Source organism: Pristiophorus japonicus, chromosome 16 (genome assembly GCF_044704955.1).
Source record: "Pristiophorus japonicus isolate sPriJap1 chromosome 16, sPriJap1.hap1, whole genome shotgun sequence".
Lineage (NCBI taxonomy): Eukaryota > Metazoa > Chordata > Chondrichthyes > Pristiophoridae > Pristiophorus > Pristiophorus japonicus.
In genome coordinates this window covers 53,432,239-53,454,149 of record NC_091992.1, presented here as the reverse complement: position 1 = coordinate 53,454,149, position 21,911 = coordinate 53,432,239, and the positions used below count along the sequence as shown (strand labels likewise).

The window sequence follows — 21,911 nt, the reverse complement described above, 5'->3', positions numbered from 1 at the left end:
GACACAAATGATTTTCACAATGCAATTTGCCCAGTCATGAATTTCAGAAGCTTTCTATTCACTGTCCACATTTTTTATTACAGATCTCTGGCTAAACCCATAATGTGTAATTTATTTTTTGTAAGCCATGTTGTATAATTTAACAAAGTGAACGAGTTTCATAAAAATGTCTAATTTTCATGGATGTGCTTCTTTCTTTTCTTCAGCTAAGAGGAGGAAAAGATGACAAACTTCAAAAGAGGAAGGTAGGCTGTTAGCTTTTAAAAATTACATGTACCCTGTATATAGTTTTGGTTTGATTACCTGCATTAAAATAACAACGAAGTTTGTGAAATTATCAGTATAGGGTTGATTTTAAAATAAATTAGTACTTGTTTTAATCCTTTTAAAATTGTAAAAGCTTGTTCAGTTGTAAAAGAGCTCATGTGTATTTCAGTATTTTCTAACTCCAAAGGCCAGTTGCTGCACAAACTCGATGAATTGAAATACTCCACTCTTGAGTAACCTTTTAAACCAGTTGCTCTTATAAGTTGAGTGTGTTAGTGGCTATTTTAGTAATGCAAAAGTATTTGAGTGGTCAGATAATTTAGTAAGATGTAGCAGCACACATACAGTTGCATCTTGATTTGTTTAGGTTGTTCTTAAATCTTGAATGCAAAAATCTTCTGTCCTAGCTAGGAGTGAGTTATGGTGAGTGTTTCCATGAATGAAATTGATCTGATAACTTATAAGTGCAAAGTTCTCTCATCATCAGCCTTGTGAATGGAAAGTTCTCTCATCAACCTTGTGAATGGAAAGAATTGTCTGATCTTGCTGCTGAGCACTATCTATTTCCTCTAATTTTCTAGCCTCTCCTCCTGAAGGTACTAACTCTGTTGCTGGGGTACAGTTTTGTGGCCTCTAGCAGTCTTCTGATGCGTGCGTGTGTGGCTGTTTCACCATAGTTGTATTACACCATGAACTAATCTGCAGGGGTCTCTGGATAGCAATCCAGACCAGGAGACCTGGCCACCCTAGCCCAGGCACAAGGAAGCCAATTGTGACCTTTTGCTTTGTATGGCTTAGTACTACTCCAGGCTGCAAATTTACCCAACAGACTATTGAGGGGAAGGAAAGGTATCAGGATCTATATATATATCAGAAGTATTAAAAAAAAGTTTCACTAAAGAGCTTTGAAGATTACAAAAAAGAAAACTATTTTCAACATGTGTTGGATCAGTTGCTAATATGTAGGAGGGTAATGTGTATCTATTAGTGTTTATAGGAGCTGGTCAGTTTTTCTTTGTACACCTTGAGATGTGTGGTTACTTTTATGAATATTGGCCAATAGACCTTGTACCCAACATGCCAAAAGCAATATCCATGATACTCTACTGTTTGGTGACAATCTGGCATTACCTGGGCATAGAATTAACTAGGATCAGGAACACTGATTATGAGTTATACCGCCATTTGTTTTGGATCACTTACTAGAGTTGCTGGAGAGATGTTGGCCTTTTGAGCATTCACACAACCATGACAAATGACAAAGCCACTCTGTAGGGGTTTAAATCTGGAGAATGGGTGGACAATTCAAGCTCACTGACCTGTTGCTTCTTTAGCAAATCCTGCACAAGCATGTATCATTCAGGTCTTTGCCATGCTGGAATGTCTCGCACCTTGCCAACAACAGCTGGGATCTTGCTCGTTGTACAGGAATATTCTCCCAGATGTACCTGTGCATAATTGCAGTCAATGAAATGAAATTTCTTAATACACAGAAGTCGTCCTCCATTCCAGAAGATGAGGAGCTAGTTCCTGACCTTGTGGACTGTAGTAAATGCGGGTAACAATCATTATTGCAGAAGAACAGGTACATTCTGGATTCATCTGATCATAGGATGCTTTGCTGGAATTTTGTGAACTTTTTTTTTTACAGAATTTCTAGCAAATGCAAGTCCATCCTTGAGGTTTCCGATGCCTATTTCTGGCTACCTATGAGTCAGCTGACTGAAACAGAGTACTTTTTCAGCAGCCTGGGTACTGATAATCAGCTCTCCCATACTGCTTGGTAACCTGGAGTCCTGACATCCAACACTCTTTCTTGACCATGCAGTGTGCAGTTCATTTAATATCATTCTTTCTGAATTGGCTGGATTTGTGCAGGGTTTGTAGTGATGCCACCTTTCTTCCATTGGTAGACTAATTCATGTTCAGTCCAGATGTTGTATGTTGAGAATGGCCATATTTAGACATTGCTACCATACCTCAATTTGTATTCCTTTGAATATTTTTTGTTTGTTTTGAGTTAATGCTCGAGTTTCTGAGAGAACCAATTTTTTATTAATCTGGAAGGAATCCAAGGATATCCAACGAGGATGCTTGTTGCTATTGTCATCTCTACAGAATCCATATATCCATATGACCTTTAAATAGAACTGCAGTGTACAAAAGCCACTGTAGTTAATAGTACAGAGTACCTAAATCGGGTTGTGTGTGGAGCAATTTGCACTCAATTTAACTAAATCTTAATGTTGTTACCTAATTGTTTTGTGATACACTCCAGTTAATTTGGCAAGAGCATAAGAGATCTACTTATCTGATCTTAGTTAATATGGAATTTGTAGGGCAATGCATTTTACATCCTGCCTGAAATTACAATTTATATGTAAAATAATACACATTGTCTCAGTCCATGTGACTTCCTTATCTAAGAGTTGTCTTGCAACAAAGATGGTTAGATTATTTAACTGGCTGTTATCGATTAGCTGAATAATGAACATTGTTGAGCACTTTTCTCTGTACAGGTTTATGTTTATGCATTGTAGCTGCTGAAATAAATACTGGTATTCTGTTATGCCTCATAAAACATTGTTTATGGTTCATAGATTTTTTTTAAAAGGTATGCTAAATGCCGTTTTGGTGTACTATAATCTAAGTACGACTTGCCAATTCAGTTTTCCAGAGAAGGGAATCGGTGCATTTTCTATAGTATATAGAATATTTTGTGCTCAACCATTCAGTCCAATAATGTTCCCAAAGGATCCTAACTGATCTGTAGTCTATAGCATTTTCAATGTATATTTATGTACCATGCCTGCTTTTTAATTTGTCATTGCAGAGTAGAAGTATAACATTGCCACAAATTCTGTCCTCTGGATTGTGCTGCTTTGGCATTATACAATTCTATTCATGTTTTGCTTTTATAACATTTTTGTTGCACGCTGTAAAGCAAGGTCTACTTTCTTAAAAAAAAAATGGAACATTGTTAGATATTTTTGCCATTTCTGTAGTATCTACATTTTAAATAGTTTGTGAGCAAAGTAGTTATCTGTGAAATCAAAGCAAAGAAATGCTGGAAACGCTGAGAAACATAGGATTAACGTTTCAGGCTGATGTCCTTTCATCAGAAAAAAAGACTTGCATTCATATAGCACTTTTCATGACCTCAAAGCGTCCCAAAGAGCTTTAGAGCCAATGAAGTACAGTTGAAGTGTAGTCACTGTTGTAATATAGGAAATGCAGTTGCTGCACAGCAAGATCTCACAAACAGCAATGTGACGATGAACAGATGATCTGTTTGTAATATTGGTTGAGTAATAAATATTGGCCAAGACACTGGGGAGAGCTTCCCCTGCTCATCATCAAAATAGTACCATGGGATCTTTCACTTCCACCTGAGAGGGTAGACAGGACCTCGGTTTAATGCCTCATCTGAAAGATAGCACCTCCTATACTGCAGTACCCCCTCAGTACTGCACTGAAGTGTTAGCATAGATTTTGTGCTCAAGTCTCTGGAGTGGGAGTTGAACTCACACCCTTCTGACTCAGAGGCGAGAGTGTTATTACTTAGCCCATGGTCGTTGATCTGAAACGGTATCCCTACCTTTCTCTCTGCATAACTGCTGCCTGGCCTGCTGACTGTTTCCAGCATTTTCTGCTTTTTATTTTCGATTTCCTTAATTTTTTTGTAGCAAGGTATCAACATCACTTTGGTTAAAGTATCATTTGTTCTGCTTGGTCTACAGTTAAGCATATCAATCAAGCAAAATGTTGTATAACAAACATAGTCAAACTACAATGAGACGATCTTACTAAAAAAAATGAAGCATTTTTGCTATTATATATGCATAACTGAGGTAGAGGCCATACATAGTGTTTAATATTCATTTTGGTATCAGAAAGCTTAGTTAATAATGAATATAGTCCCAATTGCTATGTATATGTAGCACAGGACACCTTTAAATTTATGTCATAATTAAATTCATAGATCCTACTTGATTATCTTATAACTTCGGATCAAGTGGTTTGTAAATCTGTTTTTCTAACTCGCTGCCAACTTCTCTTTCTCTCTGCCCCCGCCCCCTCCCCCCCTCCCATCCAATCCATAAGCCTGAATTCAGGACCTGAGCTGTGTTTGATTACATTAACTGCAATCCGTGAAAGTGCACCATTTTGTACAATGCAACAGTTTTACCAACAGAAAATCATGGTCTGTCTCCTATTTCTATCCTGCCTAGACTTGTCTTGTAAGTTGTTCCTTTTGGCAGTCTTTTAAAAATAAAATAACAAGTTGAGAGAGAGCAAATGAGTGCATAAACCAACACAATATTTTTTTTCATTCAGGGCCAGTAAATAAAGTAGATCTTACTGAAACTGCTTCAGTTGTATTTACTTTGGCTCAGTTGGTAGCCTCTGTGGCAAAACTGGGTTGAAGTCCCAGTCCAGCCCTTGAGCAGAGAATCTTCACTGATACTCCAGTGTTCAATATGGCAGCATTTAGTTTGGCAGGAATCCCACATTTAAAAATGTTCGATTAAACACAATCCACTGTGGCTTCATTTATTTCAAACTCAAAATTTGTGAACTTTAGTCAAACGTAGGAGTCAAATCTTCAAGCCTACCTCAAGTACCGATCCTTTGTTTTAGCACATTGAACAAAACTAAATGGAAGAGGTCCACTCTTTGGAAGTGGAAAACAATTGGCTGTTTAGTCATTTGAGGCCTACTGTAATTATATTAAAATAATTTTAAAACTTTTGCAGAGTTATGAAGTTTTGTATTTGAAGGTTTAGAATTTTTTTTAAAAACTGTTTTTAATTTGTTTTGTATTCTTTAGAAACGGAAAACGACTCCTGATTCTGAAGAATCCAATAAAGTAAATCACCTTGAAAGATCAGAGCATGCAGATAGGATAGAACGGATACGACAAATGATGAAACGTGTCAACCGAAATGAAGCTACCAGTTCGAGCTCCAGTTCCGATTCTGACTCCGATTCCAGTTCTGGTTCAGAATCCAGCTTACAGAGATCAGCAGGAAGCAGTGGGGCATCTAGTCCAAGGTCCATTGCAAAGGGAGATAACCAAAGGTCAAAGCTGAGAAGGTTGTCAAATGATATTTTTAGTGAGGAAGATGATGAGGGAGAGGAGGATGAAGATGAAGAGAACGCAGGAAACACAAAATCCAATTTGCTTTCTTTGGCCTCAAAGGTTCGAGAAAATAACTATTATTCCTTAAGAGGGGAGAATATTGAAACAAATTCCTTTAGGACAGTGGAGGTTTCATTGAAGAAGAAAAATGGACCATCCAGCCAGCTTTGTCACAAGGTTCTAGGAGGTTTGCCTCATCCTCAGATACTAAGCAAACTCCCTGTGCAGTCTCCTCCCAAGCCATTTCAAATGGAGCGGCATGTGGTGCGACCTCCACCTGATAGCCCTGAACCTGATTCTCTACCACTGGCTGGTGGCTCAGAACACGTGATGCAACGGGAGGTGTGGCTGGCAATATTCAGGTACCTCAGCCAAAGGGACCTGTGCATCTGTATGAGAGTGTGCAAGACCTGGAGTAAATGGTAAGTGTCAGTAATGTGAGAAGTGTATTGTAATTGCTGAAGTTCTTTCAAATCACACACTGGCAGAGTTGATTTCTATTTTTCAGTTCTTCCCTTTTGTCAAGAATTATAATTCTGGCAATTAATTTACTTTCTCATGAAATTAAATAGAGCCACAATTTTTGTGAAAACAAAAATTAAATGGGCATCCATTTATTAAAGGGATTGAAGTGACGGTACAGTTGAACCCTAATTAATGAATGCATAACTAAGTTTTCTTAGACACTATTGTACAATTTGGTTTTAGATTGTACAGGGTTCTGAATTCTAATAATGGGGAAATTCACGGGAATATTATGTTAAGTTTCTATCATTCTGAATGTTAATATAACAAAAGAGGAAAACATGAATTTATCTGGACTCAGACCTACCACTTAGAACCCTCAAAGATCTACAATTAGATTTTTCTTCCAGCCTATAAAGGCCACGAAATTCTGCTTGATAAATTTAAAGTTGAAAGTGGCCTGTTGCTATGCAACAAATAATTCTGAATATCATATTAACAACCTCCAGCAATCAAATTGTGGAGTTTAATTTATTGAGCAAGTGATCTAATCAATATCAAAAATGATGGCATGTTGTATTATGAATCTTTTCAAAGATTTAACAAGCTAGAAATGTAATTATCTGTTCAATACTGCAACATATCCAAGTACACACAACTGACATAAATCTATTTATGGTCTATGTATGTTTATGTAATTTTTAATGACTTAAATTACAAGTTTCATAAATATAGATAAAAATTTAAAAATAAACCCATGTTCCTATATTAATATAAACACACATTATAGGAAAAACTGATTTGCACCACTTATAGTAAACTGACATTGCTATATTAAAACTGTACATGTAATGGGCCCAAGTTTCGGCCTCAGTTGCTCCTGATTTTTTGGAGCAACTGGTGTAGAACGGAGTATCTTAGAAATTCAAATTCTCGGCATTTAGTTTGCTCCAGTTCTAGTCAGTTAGAACAGTTTCACTTTGGAACAGAATTTTTTTTTCAAAAGGGGGCGTGTCCGGCCACTTACGCCTGTTTTCAAAGTTTCGGCCGTGAAAACTTACTCCAAACTAACTTAGAATGGAGCAAGTGAAGATTTTTGTACGCTGGAAAAAATCTTGTCTACACTTTAGAAAATCAGGCGTAAGTTACAAATCAGGCGTAGGGAATGGGGGGGGGGGGGGGGTTTAAAAGAAAGTTTACAAACATTAGACACTTCAGTTTTACAAATAAAGAGCCATCATCAATAATAAATGATAAAAACATCAATAAATCAACCAATAAATCAATCAAAAAAAATTAAGAAATAATTTTTTTTTTAAATCAATAAATAAAACATTTTCTACTTACCGACTGCAGCACCGGGAGGAGAAGGGGAAAGGCGGGGGGGGGGGGGGGGGGGAGAGAGGAGAAGGGGAAAGGGAGGAGAAAAAGGAGAGGAGGGGAGGCTGAACGGGGTGGGGGGGGAGGCTGGCCGGCCGGGCCCGGTGGCCGGGCCCAAGACTTCTGGCAGGGCCCGTCCCCAGCACCAGATTTACAGATAGGTGGCGTTGGGTCGGGTCGGGGCCGGTCCGGGGGGGTGGCGGTCGGGAGCTCGGGTCGGGGGGGGAGGAGGGAGCGCGGGTCGGTTCGTGTCGGGGGCAGGGGGAGGGAGGTCAGGTTGGGTCGGGTCCGATCCGGGGGGTGGGTCGGGAGCACGGGGCAGGTCGGGGGGGTGGTGGGAGGGAGGTTGGTTTGGTTCGGGTTGGGGAGGGGGGGGAGCGCGGGTCGGGTCCAGTCCGGGGGATTGGGTCGGGTCGGGTCCGGGGGCAGGAGGGGAAGTGGGAGTCGGGTCGGTGTCACGGTCGGGTCCGGACCGGGGGAGCGGGAGTCGAGTCGGTGTCGGGAGGAAGCAGGAGCTGGGCGTGGGAGGAGCCTTATGCATGCAGCCCCAGTGAGGCCATTCGGCCAGGGCTAGGGGCTGCATGCTTCGGGCCCCTCCCACACAGTTTTGGGCGCCTGGAGCTACTGCACATGCGCGCCCACTGTAGCGCGCATGTGCAGAGATCCCGGCACTGTTTTCAACGCAGTGACCTAGCTCCGCCCCTCACAGCTCGTGCTGCGCCGCGCCGAGGACCAGCAGGGAGCCGGAGAATCTGGAAGTTTTTTTTAGGCGCACTTTGTGGCGCGAAAAACGGGCGTCCAGGTTGCGGCGCGATCCGAAACTTGGGCCCAATATGTTGTACCTAGGGAATTGAACATTTTAGCTACTCCTACTCTCCTGACTTCTCCCATTTACTTTTCCATCTACTGTTCCTGTTTTATAAGTAGAATAGTTTCTTAAAGCAAATAGTGTCTAATGAAATGATCAACATAAAGCTAAAGGCTTATTTCCTGTGCATGTTTCATTCTAGGACTGAACCTCTACCTATTTTGCTGTCAATTGAAAACAACTAAACGTTCAGGGCGCTTAGTAGGTAGTTGTAAGTCTAGAAGTAAAAATCTGCTATTAACGTGAAATGGTTTTACTCTGGGGCCCTGCTTTCTCAGTAGGGGGTTGAGCAATTGGTCTCTGTTTAAGATCACCAGTAGTTGCTTGTTTAGCCTGTACACTCATGTTCACAAATGTGAATGAACAGTGTAAACTTGAAACTGAAACTATTAATGGTAAATAGTTCAACAGATAATATGACTGACAGCTCCCTATACTTGATTTTTCTGCTGCAAGGCAGAATTCAGGCGATTCGGGCCCTGTGCTGACAAACTTTGTACAGAGTTCCATAGATAAAAGTTATACATTGCGATCAAAATGGCATTATATATCAGATTTTTGTTCACACCAGCTCTGAGTTACAATATATACTAGATCATATTGAAAGGAGCTCTTTCAGTCCAGTTACATTTGTCTCATGAAACCAAACAAAAGCAGTTCTCATCTGATTTATTACATGCTTCCATATGCTTTTAAATAACTTCTGTAAACAAGGCAGCTATGTTCCTTATCCTACCATTGGCTAAGCTTTGGCTCCTGTGCCAAAGGGCCGGACGGTCTCTTTCTGTTGGAACTGCTGTAAGGTTCTGAATGGTTACAGGGAAATAGAATTAAAATGGACACTCCCACTGATTCTATGATTCAACGAGTAGCATATTGAGCTATTAATAATTAACATTCCTGAAGGTGCTTATATGCTTATGGAGTCCTTCTGGAATTGAATGCCTTAAATCAGCAATGGCCCTGGTTTTTCAATTTTATGGTCTTGGAGGTTTGGAAAAAGGCTGTTCTTGGCATAGTTACCTCTTTATTGGATAAATCCTAAATCAGAATACTAAGTTTTTAGCTGGAGGAAATTGAGCTCACTGTCTCGTAATTGCAGAAATGCTCTTGCCTTATGGGTACGAAGGAGGCTCGGTGGATAGAAAGGTAGTGGGAATCTAAGGGTACGAGTGAGTAGGAGACTTGAGTCTGGAAGGATGGCTGTCTGACAAACATGCCTGGGCTTGAAAAATCCTTTGCTGATATTTCAGAGGCAAGCAGCCACGTGACATTGGTCAGTTGCATCACGTTTATCTGCAGATAAATTGACCGGTTTATTTGCTGAGCGATGACAATAGCAGTGCTTAGACAACCCTTTAGTTAGAAAAAAAATTGATGATCACGTCCAGAAACAATACATTAAAAGACAATGGGGTATGTTAGATGGAAACAAGCAATGAGAAAATAACATTTAAATATTCAATTGCATAGTTACTGGTTTTCGTGCTCTCTGCTCATTACCTACCCTTGAGAGCTATGTTTTCCATAGTAAGAGTGAGCTGCATCTAGCTGTATATGTGAATTTACACAATGGTGTGTGTATGTCAGCTGGCTCACAGAGGGCAAATCAGGATGATGACGTGTGCATCTTCGTCACCCTGATTCTGCTGAAATAATGCTCTATAAATTGTGTCTCTAAATAGCACACTTTCAAATGGTGTATAGTTTAAAAGTTAGAATTCCACTACTTTCATCTTAAATGACAAAGTACATTTTAACCTGAATATTACTGTCATATCATTGAAGTCACTGATCAATGTCAATAATTGACCAGTTTAAGTTGCTTTTATTATTGGTGCGGTTTTAATTTGGATCCTGGGAGACTGGCATCCTTGAGCCGATTCCTGGTACTTATAGTGCTAAACCTGGCTTCCCATGCTAGCCGCAAAATCCTAGACCCATCTTTCTGTGGGTCTATAAATCTACCGCCAGGATAGGGGTGCCAAATTCCGTTAGGAAGCCAGCTCAAGGACACTAGTCTCCCAGAACACACCACCAAATACAAAGCCAGTGTTAGACTGGCACTTGTTTAGGTCATATTCCAGAAGGGCAGTGTCTGTGTCCTTTATCCCACTTGCAGAAAGGTAGGTCCACAAAAAAAACTGGGCCTACAATCCTGCTTAGAAAAGAAAGGAACTGAATTTATACAGAACCTTTCACGACCTCAGGACGTCCCAAAGCACTTCACAGTCAATTAAGTACTTTTGAAGTGTAGTCACTGTTGTAAAGTAGGGAAGGGATTTAGGTCTAGTAGTGTAAGCTTCAGGAGCTGGACTGCCTGGTGATGGTGATGAGCTGCATCATCCTTCATTATAGACTTTTGGCAATAAATGCAGTGCTATCACAATATCCATGATAGTGATAGGGTGGTCAAACTTACGGAAAGTTATAACAGATCCTGGAAAGATGCCAAGATTCTGTAATGGGAAGCAAGCCACAGCAGAAATTGCTCTATTTATAGCTAACTTTTACTTAGTTTTAATCAAATTTCCTTCATTTGAATACTGTTAATTTCATAAGTGATTCTTGGTTAACTAAGTATATCTGCTAAGTAATTAAACACATTGTATAATGTGCTTGTTGTGATCTTAAAGGAGTGATTTTGGGGTTTAAAAAGCCCTATTTCAACAATGGTGGTTCATTTTGTCTTTGAAAAACCTACGATTCAAAGTGACGGAGTTCGAGTTTTAAAAAAACGTTTCAAATGGAGGCTTTCACCTTTGCATTGTGATTGTGTATATACGTTGTGATTTGATAGGGATCAGTGTCATATGATTAAATGACAGTTGCATTATATTGGGGGTGGGGCTTGCTGACTGACTATACGGTTCACAGTAGATTGTATTCCCTTGTACCAGTATTGCATTTGCATGGAATTGAGCACCAGTCTGTTTATCTTCGCATTGTATAACAAAAAAGTGGGTAGCTACTTTCAAAATCTATGTTACCTTATATTCCATTATATAAGATTTTTTTTAACACTGTTATCAGGTATATAATAGGACAATACCTTAATAAGCAGCCAAGGGGAGGACCTAGGAGGCAGGCCTAAAATTGCTTTCAGTATTTCCCTATCCCCAAATACCAGACACGAGACTCCCAAAGTAAGTGCTCTACTCTGAGCTTCATGGCAAACGAGCCAAAGGTAGGCAGCTACAAGGACACCCTCAAAGCCTCCCTGATAAAGTGTAATATCCCCACTGACACCTGGGAGTCCAGAGCGCTGAATACTTCGAGTCTCAACGCCGAGAACATGCAGAAATCAAGCGCAGACAGTGGAAAGAGCGTGTGGCAAACCAGTCCCATCCACCCCTTCCCTCAACGACTATCTGTCCCACCTGTGACACAGTCTGTGGCTCTTGTATTGGACTGTTCAGCTACCAAAGAACTCACTTCAGGAGTGGAAGCAAGTCTTCCTCGATTCCGAGGGACTGCCTATGATGATGATGATGATCCCCAAATGCTAAAGTTGTTGTATCTATTCTCAAGCTGTTAAGGAAATGCTAAATAACAATTTTCATAACTGGTGTTGTGTATGCAATAACTCAATAGGCTTAGTACCGTGAACTCAATCAGGTGTGACCTGACTACTTTATTAGCTCTCAAAGTGAGGATTAAACATGGAGGCTTTCTTTATATACAAGGCTGCACGTGTGTGTGTGGCCCAATGATCTCCAGCGGTCACTTCCCCTGGTGGCAGGTAAACCCAAGCATACATGCATTACATCATTTCCCCCCCCCCCCCCCCCCCCCGCCCCCAAGATCTTGGTATCAGTCCTATTTACAAATTGAGACAGTCTGGGGCTTTCCGCTCCTGAGTTGATCGTCTCAGTTCAATTCCAGATCTGGGTGAGCTCTCCAAGTCATTCATGACTTGAGGCTGGGTAGCCGATCTAATGGGAGTGGCAGTGTCCATGTCGGGGATTGAAGGTCCTGATTCATTGACAACAGCAGGGTCTTCTGATGGCTGAATATGAATCGGTTGGTCATTGATGGTGTCTTCTTCAAGCTGTTCCGGTTCGTCTGTGTGCTGCAATTTCGTCTGATCAATGTGCCTCCTGCATGTTTGCCCATTAGTGAGCCTGACAATAAGCACCCTGTTATTCTCCTTGGCCGTAACAATGCCAGTGACCCACTTGAGGTCTTGACCATAATTTAACCCATGCACAGGATCATTAATAGAGATATCGCGTGACACGGCAGTGCGATCATGATACCAGTGTGATGTTGATGTCTGTTTGCGACGTGATCATTATGATCAGGGTGGACAAGCAAGAGCCTGGTCTTGAGACCTCTCCATCAATAGTTCAGCAGGAGGGATCCTGGTAAGTGTGTGGGATCCTGCCCTGTAACTAAGCAATATGCGTGACAAGCATATCTGCAAAGAATTGAGTTACATGTTTCAGGCTCTGCTTGATGGTTTGGACGGCCCGCTCTGCTTGACCATTGGACATGGGTTTGAATGGTGCTGACCTTATGTGCTTGATACCATTGAGTCTCAAACTCTTGAAATTCCAAACTCGTGAAGCACAATTCGTTGTCGCTCACAACGATGTCGGGCAGACTATGAGTGGCGAACATGGCACGAAGGCTCTCGATGGTGGCTGTGGATGTGCTGGATGACATGATTACACGTTCTAGCCATTTAGAATCCGCATCTACCACCACCAAAAACATTTTGTCCAGGAAAGGACCCGCATAGTCGATGTGGATCCTCGACCATGGCTTGGATGGTCACGACCACAGACTTAGCAGAGATTCCACTGGGCATTGCTTAACTGCATGCAAATGTTGCACCGATGCACACATGACTCCAAATCAGGGTCAATGCCAGACCACCAAACGTGAGACCTGGCAATGGCCTTCATCATCACAATACCGGGATGGGTACTATGTAAATCCCATATAAATCTCTCCCTGCCTTTCTTGGGCACAACAACACGATTATCCCATAGCAAACAATCAGATTGAATGGATAGTTTGTCTTTGCGACGGTTGTAAGGTTTGGTTTCATCACACACTTCCCTGGGAATGGCCGACCAATCATCACTAAGGACACAACGTTTTACAACCGATAAGATCGGATCTTGGCTAGTCCAGGTCCTAACTTGTTGGGCAATGACAGGCGACCCTTCACTCTCAAAGGCATCCATGACCAATAGTAGGTCTGCGGGCTGTGGCGTTTCCACCTCCGGCGTGGGCAATGGTAAACGGCTCAATGCATCGGCTCAATTCTCAGTGCCAGGTCTATGGCGAATGACGTAATCATAGGCAGATAATATCAGCGCCCACCTCTGGATGTGGGACGACGTGTTGGTATTGATACCTCTATACTCTGAAAACAAAGATATGAGCGGCTTGTGATCGATTTCAAGCTCAAAACGAAGCCCAAACAGATACTGGTGCATCTTTTTAACCCCACATACGCAGGCTAAAGCTGCTTTCTCTACCATGCCATAGGCTTTTTCCGCTTTAGACATGCTTCTCGATGTGTATGCAACGGGTTGTAGTTTGCCCGACTCATTGGATTGTTGGAGCACGCAACCAACCCCATGTGATGAAGCATCACAGGCCAATGCTAAACGCTTGCACGGGTCATAATGTACCAGCAATTTGTTGTAAAAAAGCAGATTTCTAGCCGCCTTGAAGGCCCTGTCTTGAGATACACTCAAAACCAGTTGTCGTCTTTTCTGAGAAGCATATGCAGTGGCTCTAATAATGTGCTCAATTTAGGTAAGAAATTACCGAAGTACTTGAGTAGACCAAGGAATGAACACAGCTCCGTCACATTCTGGGGTCTGGGTGCATTTTTGATGGCCTCTGTTTTTGAGTCCGTAGGCCTGATGGCGTCTGCAACAATCTTCCTTCCCAGGAATTCGACTTCCAGTGCCATAAAGATGCACTTTGAACGTTTCAGCCTGAGCCCCAGACGACGTAGAACTTCTTGCAGGTTATGCAGGTGTTCGGCAGTATCACGACCTGTGACCAGAATGTCGTCTTGGAACACTACGGTTCTAGGGACGGACTTCAGTAAACTCTCCATGTTTTTCTGAAACATGGCTGCAGCCGAGTGAATTCCGAAAGGACACCTGTTGTAAATGAACAGCCCTTTATGCGTATTGATGCACGTAAATTTCTTCGACGATTTGACAAGCTCCTGTATCATATAGGCCGACGTCAGATCCAATTTGGTGAACGACTTTCCCCCGTCAAACAGGTCATCGGCCTTTGGTAATGGGTACTGATCCTGTTTCGAAACTCGGTTGATCGTAACCTTGTAGTCTCCACAAATCCTGACAGTGCAGTCACTCTTTAGCACAGGAACAATGGGACTAGCCCATTTGTTAAATTCGACCAGTGAAATGACCCCTTCACGTTGGAGTCTGTCCAGTTTGATTTTGACCTTCTCCCTCACCATGTACGGGACTGCCCGGGCTTTGTGATGGACGGGTCTTGCAGCCGAGTCCAGGTGGATCTGCACCATGGCTCCCGTGAAGTTGCCGATGCCCGGTTTAAACAACGAGGGAAATTTGCTCAGCACTTGAGCACACGAAGCGTCATCCACCAATGACAAAACTTTAATATCGTTCCAGTTCCACTTTATTTTTTCGAGCCAACTCCTGCCGAACAGCATTGGACCATTGCCTGGAACGATCCACAGCGATAGATCCTGAACCGCCCCCATCATACAACACCTTGACTGCTGCACTGCCAATCACTGGTATGAGCTCTTTGGTGTTGGTACGCAATTTTGCATTTACTGGACTCAGCTTGGGTTTCACGACCTTGGTGTCCCACAGCTTTTCGAAAGTCCTCTGGCTCATAATTGACTGACTCGCACCCGTGTCTAATTTCATAGATACTGGCACGCCGTTCAATTTTACTTCAATCATTATCGGTTGGCTCTTTGTCAGGAACGAATGTACACTATACACTTCCTCCTCGGGATGCATTGCCGGATCCGCTCCGGATCGGTCATCATCCTCATCCACGTGGTGTGTCGCAGCACGCTTGCTGAGCTGCGGATACATCCGCTGAAGGTGCCCCATTTTCGCACAGCCTCTACAAATATACTGTCTGAAACGGCACTGATGAGGCCGAAGATAGCCCCCACAACTCCAATAGGGTGAAATCGGATTCGTGCCCAATGGCGGACTTCGAGCAGCTACAGGTTTCGCGAACCCAGTCCGGTAGGCCCTGCCACATGCAGCTCTGCCAACCGACGACACAGTCTGGTGCACAGTACTTGCTGTGGAGGTCCGACTCTGTGAGGATATCTACTTTGTACTATCGACCATGGTCAGGCAAGCCTGGGCGATCGTGATAGCCCTGCTCAGATTTAGCGTCTCCGCAGCCAGCAGCTTCCACAGAATCACCTTGTGGTTTATGCCTATTACAAAGATGTCGCGCAGCATGTCTTCCAACACGGTTCCAAACTTACATGGCCCAGCGCGATGTCTCAGATCGGCAACAAATTCCGCCACGTCCTGGCCCTCAGAACGAACATACTTGTAAAAGTGATATCTTGAGATAATGATGCCTTCTTTAGGTTTGAGATGGTCCCGAATCAGAGCACACAATTCCTCGTAGGTCTTTTCCGTTGGACGTGCAGGTGAGAGCAGATTCTTTGAGGCTATAGATTTTTGGACCACAAACCGTGCGGAAAATCGCCCTGTGCCTAACTGCGTCAGCGTCTTCATCCATCTTGTTGGCCACAAAGTACTGGTCGAGGCGATCTGTAAAATCCTTCCCAGTCTTCTCCCTCCACGAATCACTCCAGGATTCCAACAGTGCTCATTTTTTTTTGTTTTGTGTGTGAAAGTTCGTATTGTGCCTCGTCGCCAAATATTGCTATTGCAATAACTCAATAGGCTTAGTACCATGAACTCAATCAGGTGCGACCTGACTCTACTTTATTAGCTCTCAAAGTGAGGATTAAACATGGAGGCTTTCTTTATATACAAGGGCTGCACGTGTGTGTCTATGGCCCAATGACCTCCGACAATCGCTCCCCCTGGTGGCAGGTAAACCCAGGCATACATACATTACAACTGGTCAGCAGGCTGCTCGATTTTCCAGTTGAAAGAGTTCCAATCTGTTGACGTTAGCAAATGTATTTTATAGGAGCACAAATGACACTATTTCCTTGTCTTAATGATCCCAGAGTGATTTTAAAAAGTCATTATTATGCAGCTCAGGTTTATACTCTTCAGGGTCAAATGAGGTAAATGTTTCCCTCTTTAGCTCTGCAACAAACATGAATGTTAAGAATGTTCCTATAAACAGTTTTTGCATATGTCCTGAATTATTAGGCTCTTTGTGGCATTTGTTTTCCTGTTTCATTTTCCCTTGAAAAGGTCATGCATGTTAAACTTGAATTGATGCCTGCACTCCTCTACATGTTACGTTAATGACCTCAGAATGGTGCAAATGGCTAGGGCCTCCACTACTAGGAGAATGACCCTAGACTGCTCTTGAACATCTAGTGGCTGAGAAAGGCACCATTGGAAAGGCCTGGTAAAAGATTCTGTATCTGCATGGCAGTGGAAGTTTAACAAAAGGTATGGTAAAAACTTTTTTTTTTTAAAGTGGGAGAAGCAACTTGCCCTCATCATAAAATATTTTTGCTAATTTATTTTACAAAGTTTGTAAAAACTTAACTTTGTAAATCCAAAAATAGCTGTTAGAGTTTAAAATGTAGACAATGCTGAATGAAGATATTTTCTGTTGCCCAACTGGAGCAGAAAAAAAACATTGTTCGTCTTTTATCTCGGTGTAAAATAATACCGCTGTCCTTGAGAGTTTAAGTCTTTGTTACAACTGAGATAGCAGATTCCATGGATACTGTCATGGTGTAGTGGAATTTACTGAAGACAAGATGTGTTGCAGTTTTTTTCCTCAAAGTATCATTTTTCAATCTGGGCTGAGTACCATGTTCAATTATTGTATGTTCAAATGAAATGTGATCCGATTCCTCTTCTTAAAATAGTTAAGTTTCAGATATTGAAGAGTGGCCTCAGTAACCAAAGTCTCAGTGGCAGTGTGGTTGCTGATGGATGGTAATAGATAAGAGAGAAGGAAATTTCTCCCTCTTTCAATGTTAACTTCATCCTGATCAGTGCGGGTGACTGAATAACACTCAAACACCAGAGGCACCAAAAAGCTGTATAAAATCTTTTGTATCTGTCCATACATGTGGATATATTTTGCATTTACTTGAATGACTAGTATTCTGTGTGTTCTGCTATACAGGGTTTTCAATAAATGGAATAGGGACTGTTCTAATCACAGAAGGTGCTTTTTTATTACTTTGCATTACGGGGCCCAAGTTTCCGCCCTCTGTCAAAACGGTGCACCTCCATAAGAAGCGGTGACTTTCTGGAATAAAAAGGGTGCCGAAAACTTAGCTTGTGATTCTCCTCAGGACGTCTTCGTGCTCTGCGTGGCGCAACAGTGCCAGGACCTCTGCGCGTGCGCGCATGTGCGATAGCTCCTCACCCCTGAGGCTGTGTGGGAGGGGTCCGAAGCACGCCGGCTCTAGCCCTGGCCGAATGGGCTCCCCGGGCGAAGATCGGGACTTGGGCCACCCTCCCGTTCAGCTCCCCCTCTCCCCTCTCCCTCCCACCCCCACCCCCACATCGTTGTCGGGGCCCGCCCGCCTGGCATCTCGCTTGGGGGCAGGCCCTGCCTGAAGTGTTGGCGGCGGCAGCCCTGCCCGTTCAGCCTCTCCTCCCTCCCCGTTTCAGCTTTCCCTCTCCTCTCTTCCCGCCCCCCCCCCCCCCGTTCAGCCTTACCTCCCGCCTCTCTTCCCTCCCCTCCCCTCTTCCCTCCCCTCCCCTCTTCCCCCCATCTCTCTCTTCCCCCCCCCCGCTCCTCTCTCTTCCCCCCCGCTCCTCTCTCTTCCCCCCGCTCCTCTCTCTTCCCCCCCGCTCCTCTCTCTTCCCCGCTCCTCTCTCTTCCCCCCGCTCCTCTCTCTTCCCCCCCCTCTCTCTTTCCCCCCCCTCTCTCTTCCCCCCCCTCTCTCTTTCCCCCCTCTCTCTTTCCCCCCCCTCTCTCTTTCCCCCCCACTCTCCTTCCCCCCCCACTCCTTCCCCCCCCCACTCCTTCCCCCCCCACTCCTTCCCCCCCCACTCCTTCCCCCCCCACTCCTTTCCCCCCCCACTCCTTTCCCCCCCCACTCCTTTCCCCCCCCACTCCTTTCCCCCCCCACTCCTTTCCCCCCCACTCCTCTTCCCCCCCCCCCACACTCCTCTTCCCCCCCCCCACTCCTCTTCCCCCCCCACTCCTCTTCCCCCCCCCCACTCCTCTTCCCCCCCCCCACTCCTCTTCCCCCCCCCCACTCCTCTTCCCCCCCCACTCCTCTTCCCCCCCCACTCCTCTTCCCCCCCCACTCCTCTTCCCCCCCCCCACTCCTCTTCCCCCCCCCCACTCCTCTTCCCCCCCCCACTCCTCTTCCCCCCCCCCACTCCTCTTCCCCCCCCCACTCCTCTTCCCCCCCCCACTCCTCTTCCCCCCCCCACCCCTCTTCCCCCCCCCACTCCTCTTCCCCCCCCCCACTCCTCTCCCCCCCCACTCCTCTTCCCCCCCCCCAACTCCTCTTCCCCCCCCACTCCTCTTCCCCCCCCCCACTCCTCTTCCCCCCCCCCCACTCCTCTTCCCCCCCCCCCACTCCTCTTCCCCCCCCCCACTCCTCTTCCCCCCCCCCACTCCTCTTCCCCCCCCCACTCCTCTTCCCCCCCCCCCCACTCCTCTTCCCCCCCCCCCACTCCTCTTCCCCCCCCCACTCCTCTTCCCCCCCCCCCACTCCTCTTCCACCCCCCCCACTCCTCTTCCACCCCCCCCACTCCTCTTCCCCCCCCCCCACTCCTCTTCCCCCCCCCCCACTCCTCTTCCCCCCCCCCCACTCCTCTTTCCCCCCCCCCCCACTCCTCTTTTTCCCCTCCCCACTCCGCTCTTTCCCCTCCCCCACTCCGCTCCGGTCTTTCTCTCCCCCCCCACCCCTCTCTTCTCCCCCTTCCTCTTCCCTCTTTCTCCTCTCTTCCCCCCCCCCCTCCTCCTTGCCCCCCTCCTCTTCCACCCCCCCTCCCACCTCCTCTCTGCCCCCCTCCTCTCTCTCTCTCTCTCTCTCCCCTCCCCACCCCTTGCTGTCAGAAACACAGAGAGCGAGAGAGACACTGGGGGGCCCCATCCCAGCACGCTGTGGGAGGGCTCCCGGTGCTGCAGCAGGTGAGTAGAAACTTAATTTTTTATTTGTTGATTTAATTTTTTTTCGTTTTTTTTATTTTTAAATTTTTATTGTTTGAATTATTGGTTGATTTATTGATTTATTTATCATTTATTATTGATGATGGCTCTATTTGTAAAAGTGAAGTGTTTAATGTTTGTAAACTTCCCCTCCTCCCCCCCCCCCCCCATCTCTCGTTCCCTACGCCTGATAAGTGTAGGCAAGATTTTTGTGAGCGTACAAAAATCTACATTTACTCCATTCTAAGTTAGTTTGGAGTAAGTTTTCGCTGCCTAAACTTGTAAAACAGGCGTAAGTGGCTGGACACGCCCCCTTTTGGAAAAAAAATCTGTTCTAAAATGAAACTATTCTAACTCACTAGAACTGGAGTAAAATAAATGTCGAGAACTGCAATTTTTAAGATGCTCCATTCTAAACTAGTTGCTCCAAAAAAAATAGGAGCAACTCAGGCCGAAACTTGAGCCCACGGTGTGGAGGGGCTTTTGTATGTTCAGTGGAAATGAATTACAGGTATTATCTTAAATCTCACGTGGTGATTGGTGTTCATTTTCAACTTCACCGCCTGAGGGGTAACCTGACAGAAGTGATCTACTCATTGTAGAACCCGCCCGATTTCTGTTCCATTGTTTTCAACAGCGGCAATGTTCAAAATGACCCCCGCCCCGTGTGTTTTTTTTTAATAATAACTGAGTCAATTTGATTCCTGAATTGCAGAATACATTACGTGATCTTCATGCCATGCATGAAATCATCTAGTTGCTTGATAAGTTTTTAGTTGTCGCATGCAAGCTCTGCTAAATTTGAAAATGTTTTAGCAGAGTTACTGTAATGAGGCCAAACAACTGAATTTTTTTTTCTGTTGCAAGCAATAAGGAACTAGAACTGTTCTGAACTCTGGCCAGTGTAACTGGGATGTTTAACTGCCAATGCAACAGAAAGTGAATTCAGGCAACGTGAAATGTTGGTCACTGTTTCTGCTGTGCATTCACAGAATGGACACAAGCAACAATGCTCTTTGTATTTCAGTTTATTGCTGTACACAAAAAGATCAAATCTCAAGAGAAAGGCCCCATCGAAATGCAATCAACAGGAGCTTTAGTGTAAAAGCTCATTTTGACAGTCATAGTGCATCACATTTTACAACAAGTGTTGAACTCCGCAGTTAACACTGTTAGCAGACTGAAAACCTCATTTGAACTAATCATTAGCAAGTGGGTTCCACTTAACTTGAAGTGCTTTTTTTCGATATTACCTGTCCTGTGGTTACGTGCTGTAAGTCACACTTAGAATGAGACTTCAAGATTGCTGACTGCCTTAAGCCTGTATGTTTAATGTCAGAGTTTTGAAAAACATTTTTTTTCTCTTTACAATGTGTGGGATCAGCTTGTGATGTTTAGCTACTTGTGTGTACTAGCGTAGTCTGTCCCTTTTCACTTAAGGCCACTGCTTTGTCTGTGTATATTTGATGCAACATGAAACAATCTTTTTCAACAATATTGTGCAATTATGTCCAATGACCCTATTTGGATTATATTGCATTTCTGCAGTTTAACAATGGTTGTGGCAAAAACCAAGCCACCATCTGTGTGAAAATGTATGAAAGCAAGATGTACTTCCCCTGAGAAAGCAGACCACAGCACTGCATCAAAACAACATTGTACAAACTCAGCTGTGGATTATTAAAGCGATATTCCAGGTTTTCCTTTGCAGTTTGCACTGCTTTGGCATCAGCACCTGGCTCCATAAGAGCATTTGAAAGAGATACTTCCAATCTCAATGAAAATAAATTGCACCTAGTAATTAGGACATTGGATTGTCCACAGGGCACATCCTGTATTGTATTTACAAATGAAAAATTCATCTATAGTGAACTGCTTCAGCTGCCAATTTTCCCTGTGTTTGCATTTCATCAGAATGTAAAATACTGCGATATGTGTGCGCACTAGGTCCGTGTAGCAGAGCAGGTCTCCAGTCATGCTGATTAATCCTTGCCACTGGATAAAGGCCTAGCTCTGTCAAGCCCGTGTGGTGGCTGATGTGCAACGGTCACCATATGTTTTTTTTTAAATCCACGCACAGGCATCTTCCACCCCCTCAACTGGAGTTCAAGACTGGAAGATCGGGTCCTTCATTGAAACAACTGTGAATTCATGTGTTCACTACAACCAGTTTTTAATAGAGGAGCATTGTAATGTTATGAAAATATCATGTAGCTTTTTTAAAATAAAAGCAATGAAGGTTCCATTTGACACAGGGTTATATAAGTAACCTTGTGCAGAAGCTAGACCAGTTCAGATTACAGTACTATTAGTGGGGAAATCACAAGATGTCTTGCTTGCATGTAAACAGGTTCTTGTAGAAATTAGTGATATCTGGATGCATGTAAGGAGTGTCGATGATCACAGTATATCTCGGCATAAGGAACACTAACCTGGGTGGATTGCTGAATAGTGCAGAGTATCCTTTATTTTAAATGGAGTTGAGTCATTTTAAAGATCTAA

At 43.9% G+C, this 21,911-nt stretch overlaps 1 protein-coding gene across 2 annotated transcripts in view; it reads left to right on the top strand.

Moving 5' to 3' along the window:
- Positions 1 to 21,911, top strand: part of LOC139226504 (lysine-specific demethylase 2B-like) — a 193,431-nt gene that overhangs the window by 108,332 nt on the left and 63,188 nt on the right. For both annotated transcript variants that reach the window (XM_070857335.1, XM_070857334.1), the window contains exons 6-7: positions 207 to 245; positions 5,099 to 5,832. In XM_070857335.1, the coding sequence (XP_070713436.1) occupies positions 207 to 245; positions 5,099 to 5,832 (773 nt within the window). The remainder of the gene's footprint in view (positions 1 to 206; positions 246 to 5,098; positions 5,833 to 21,911) is intronic.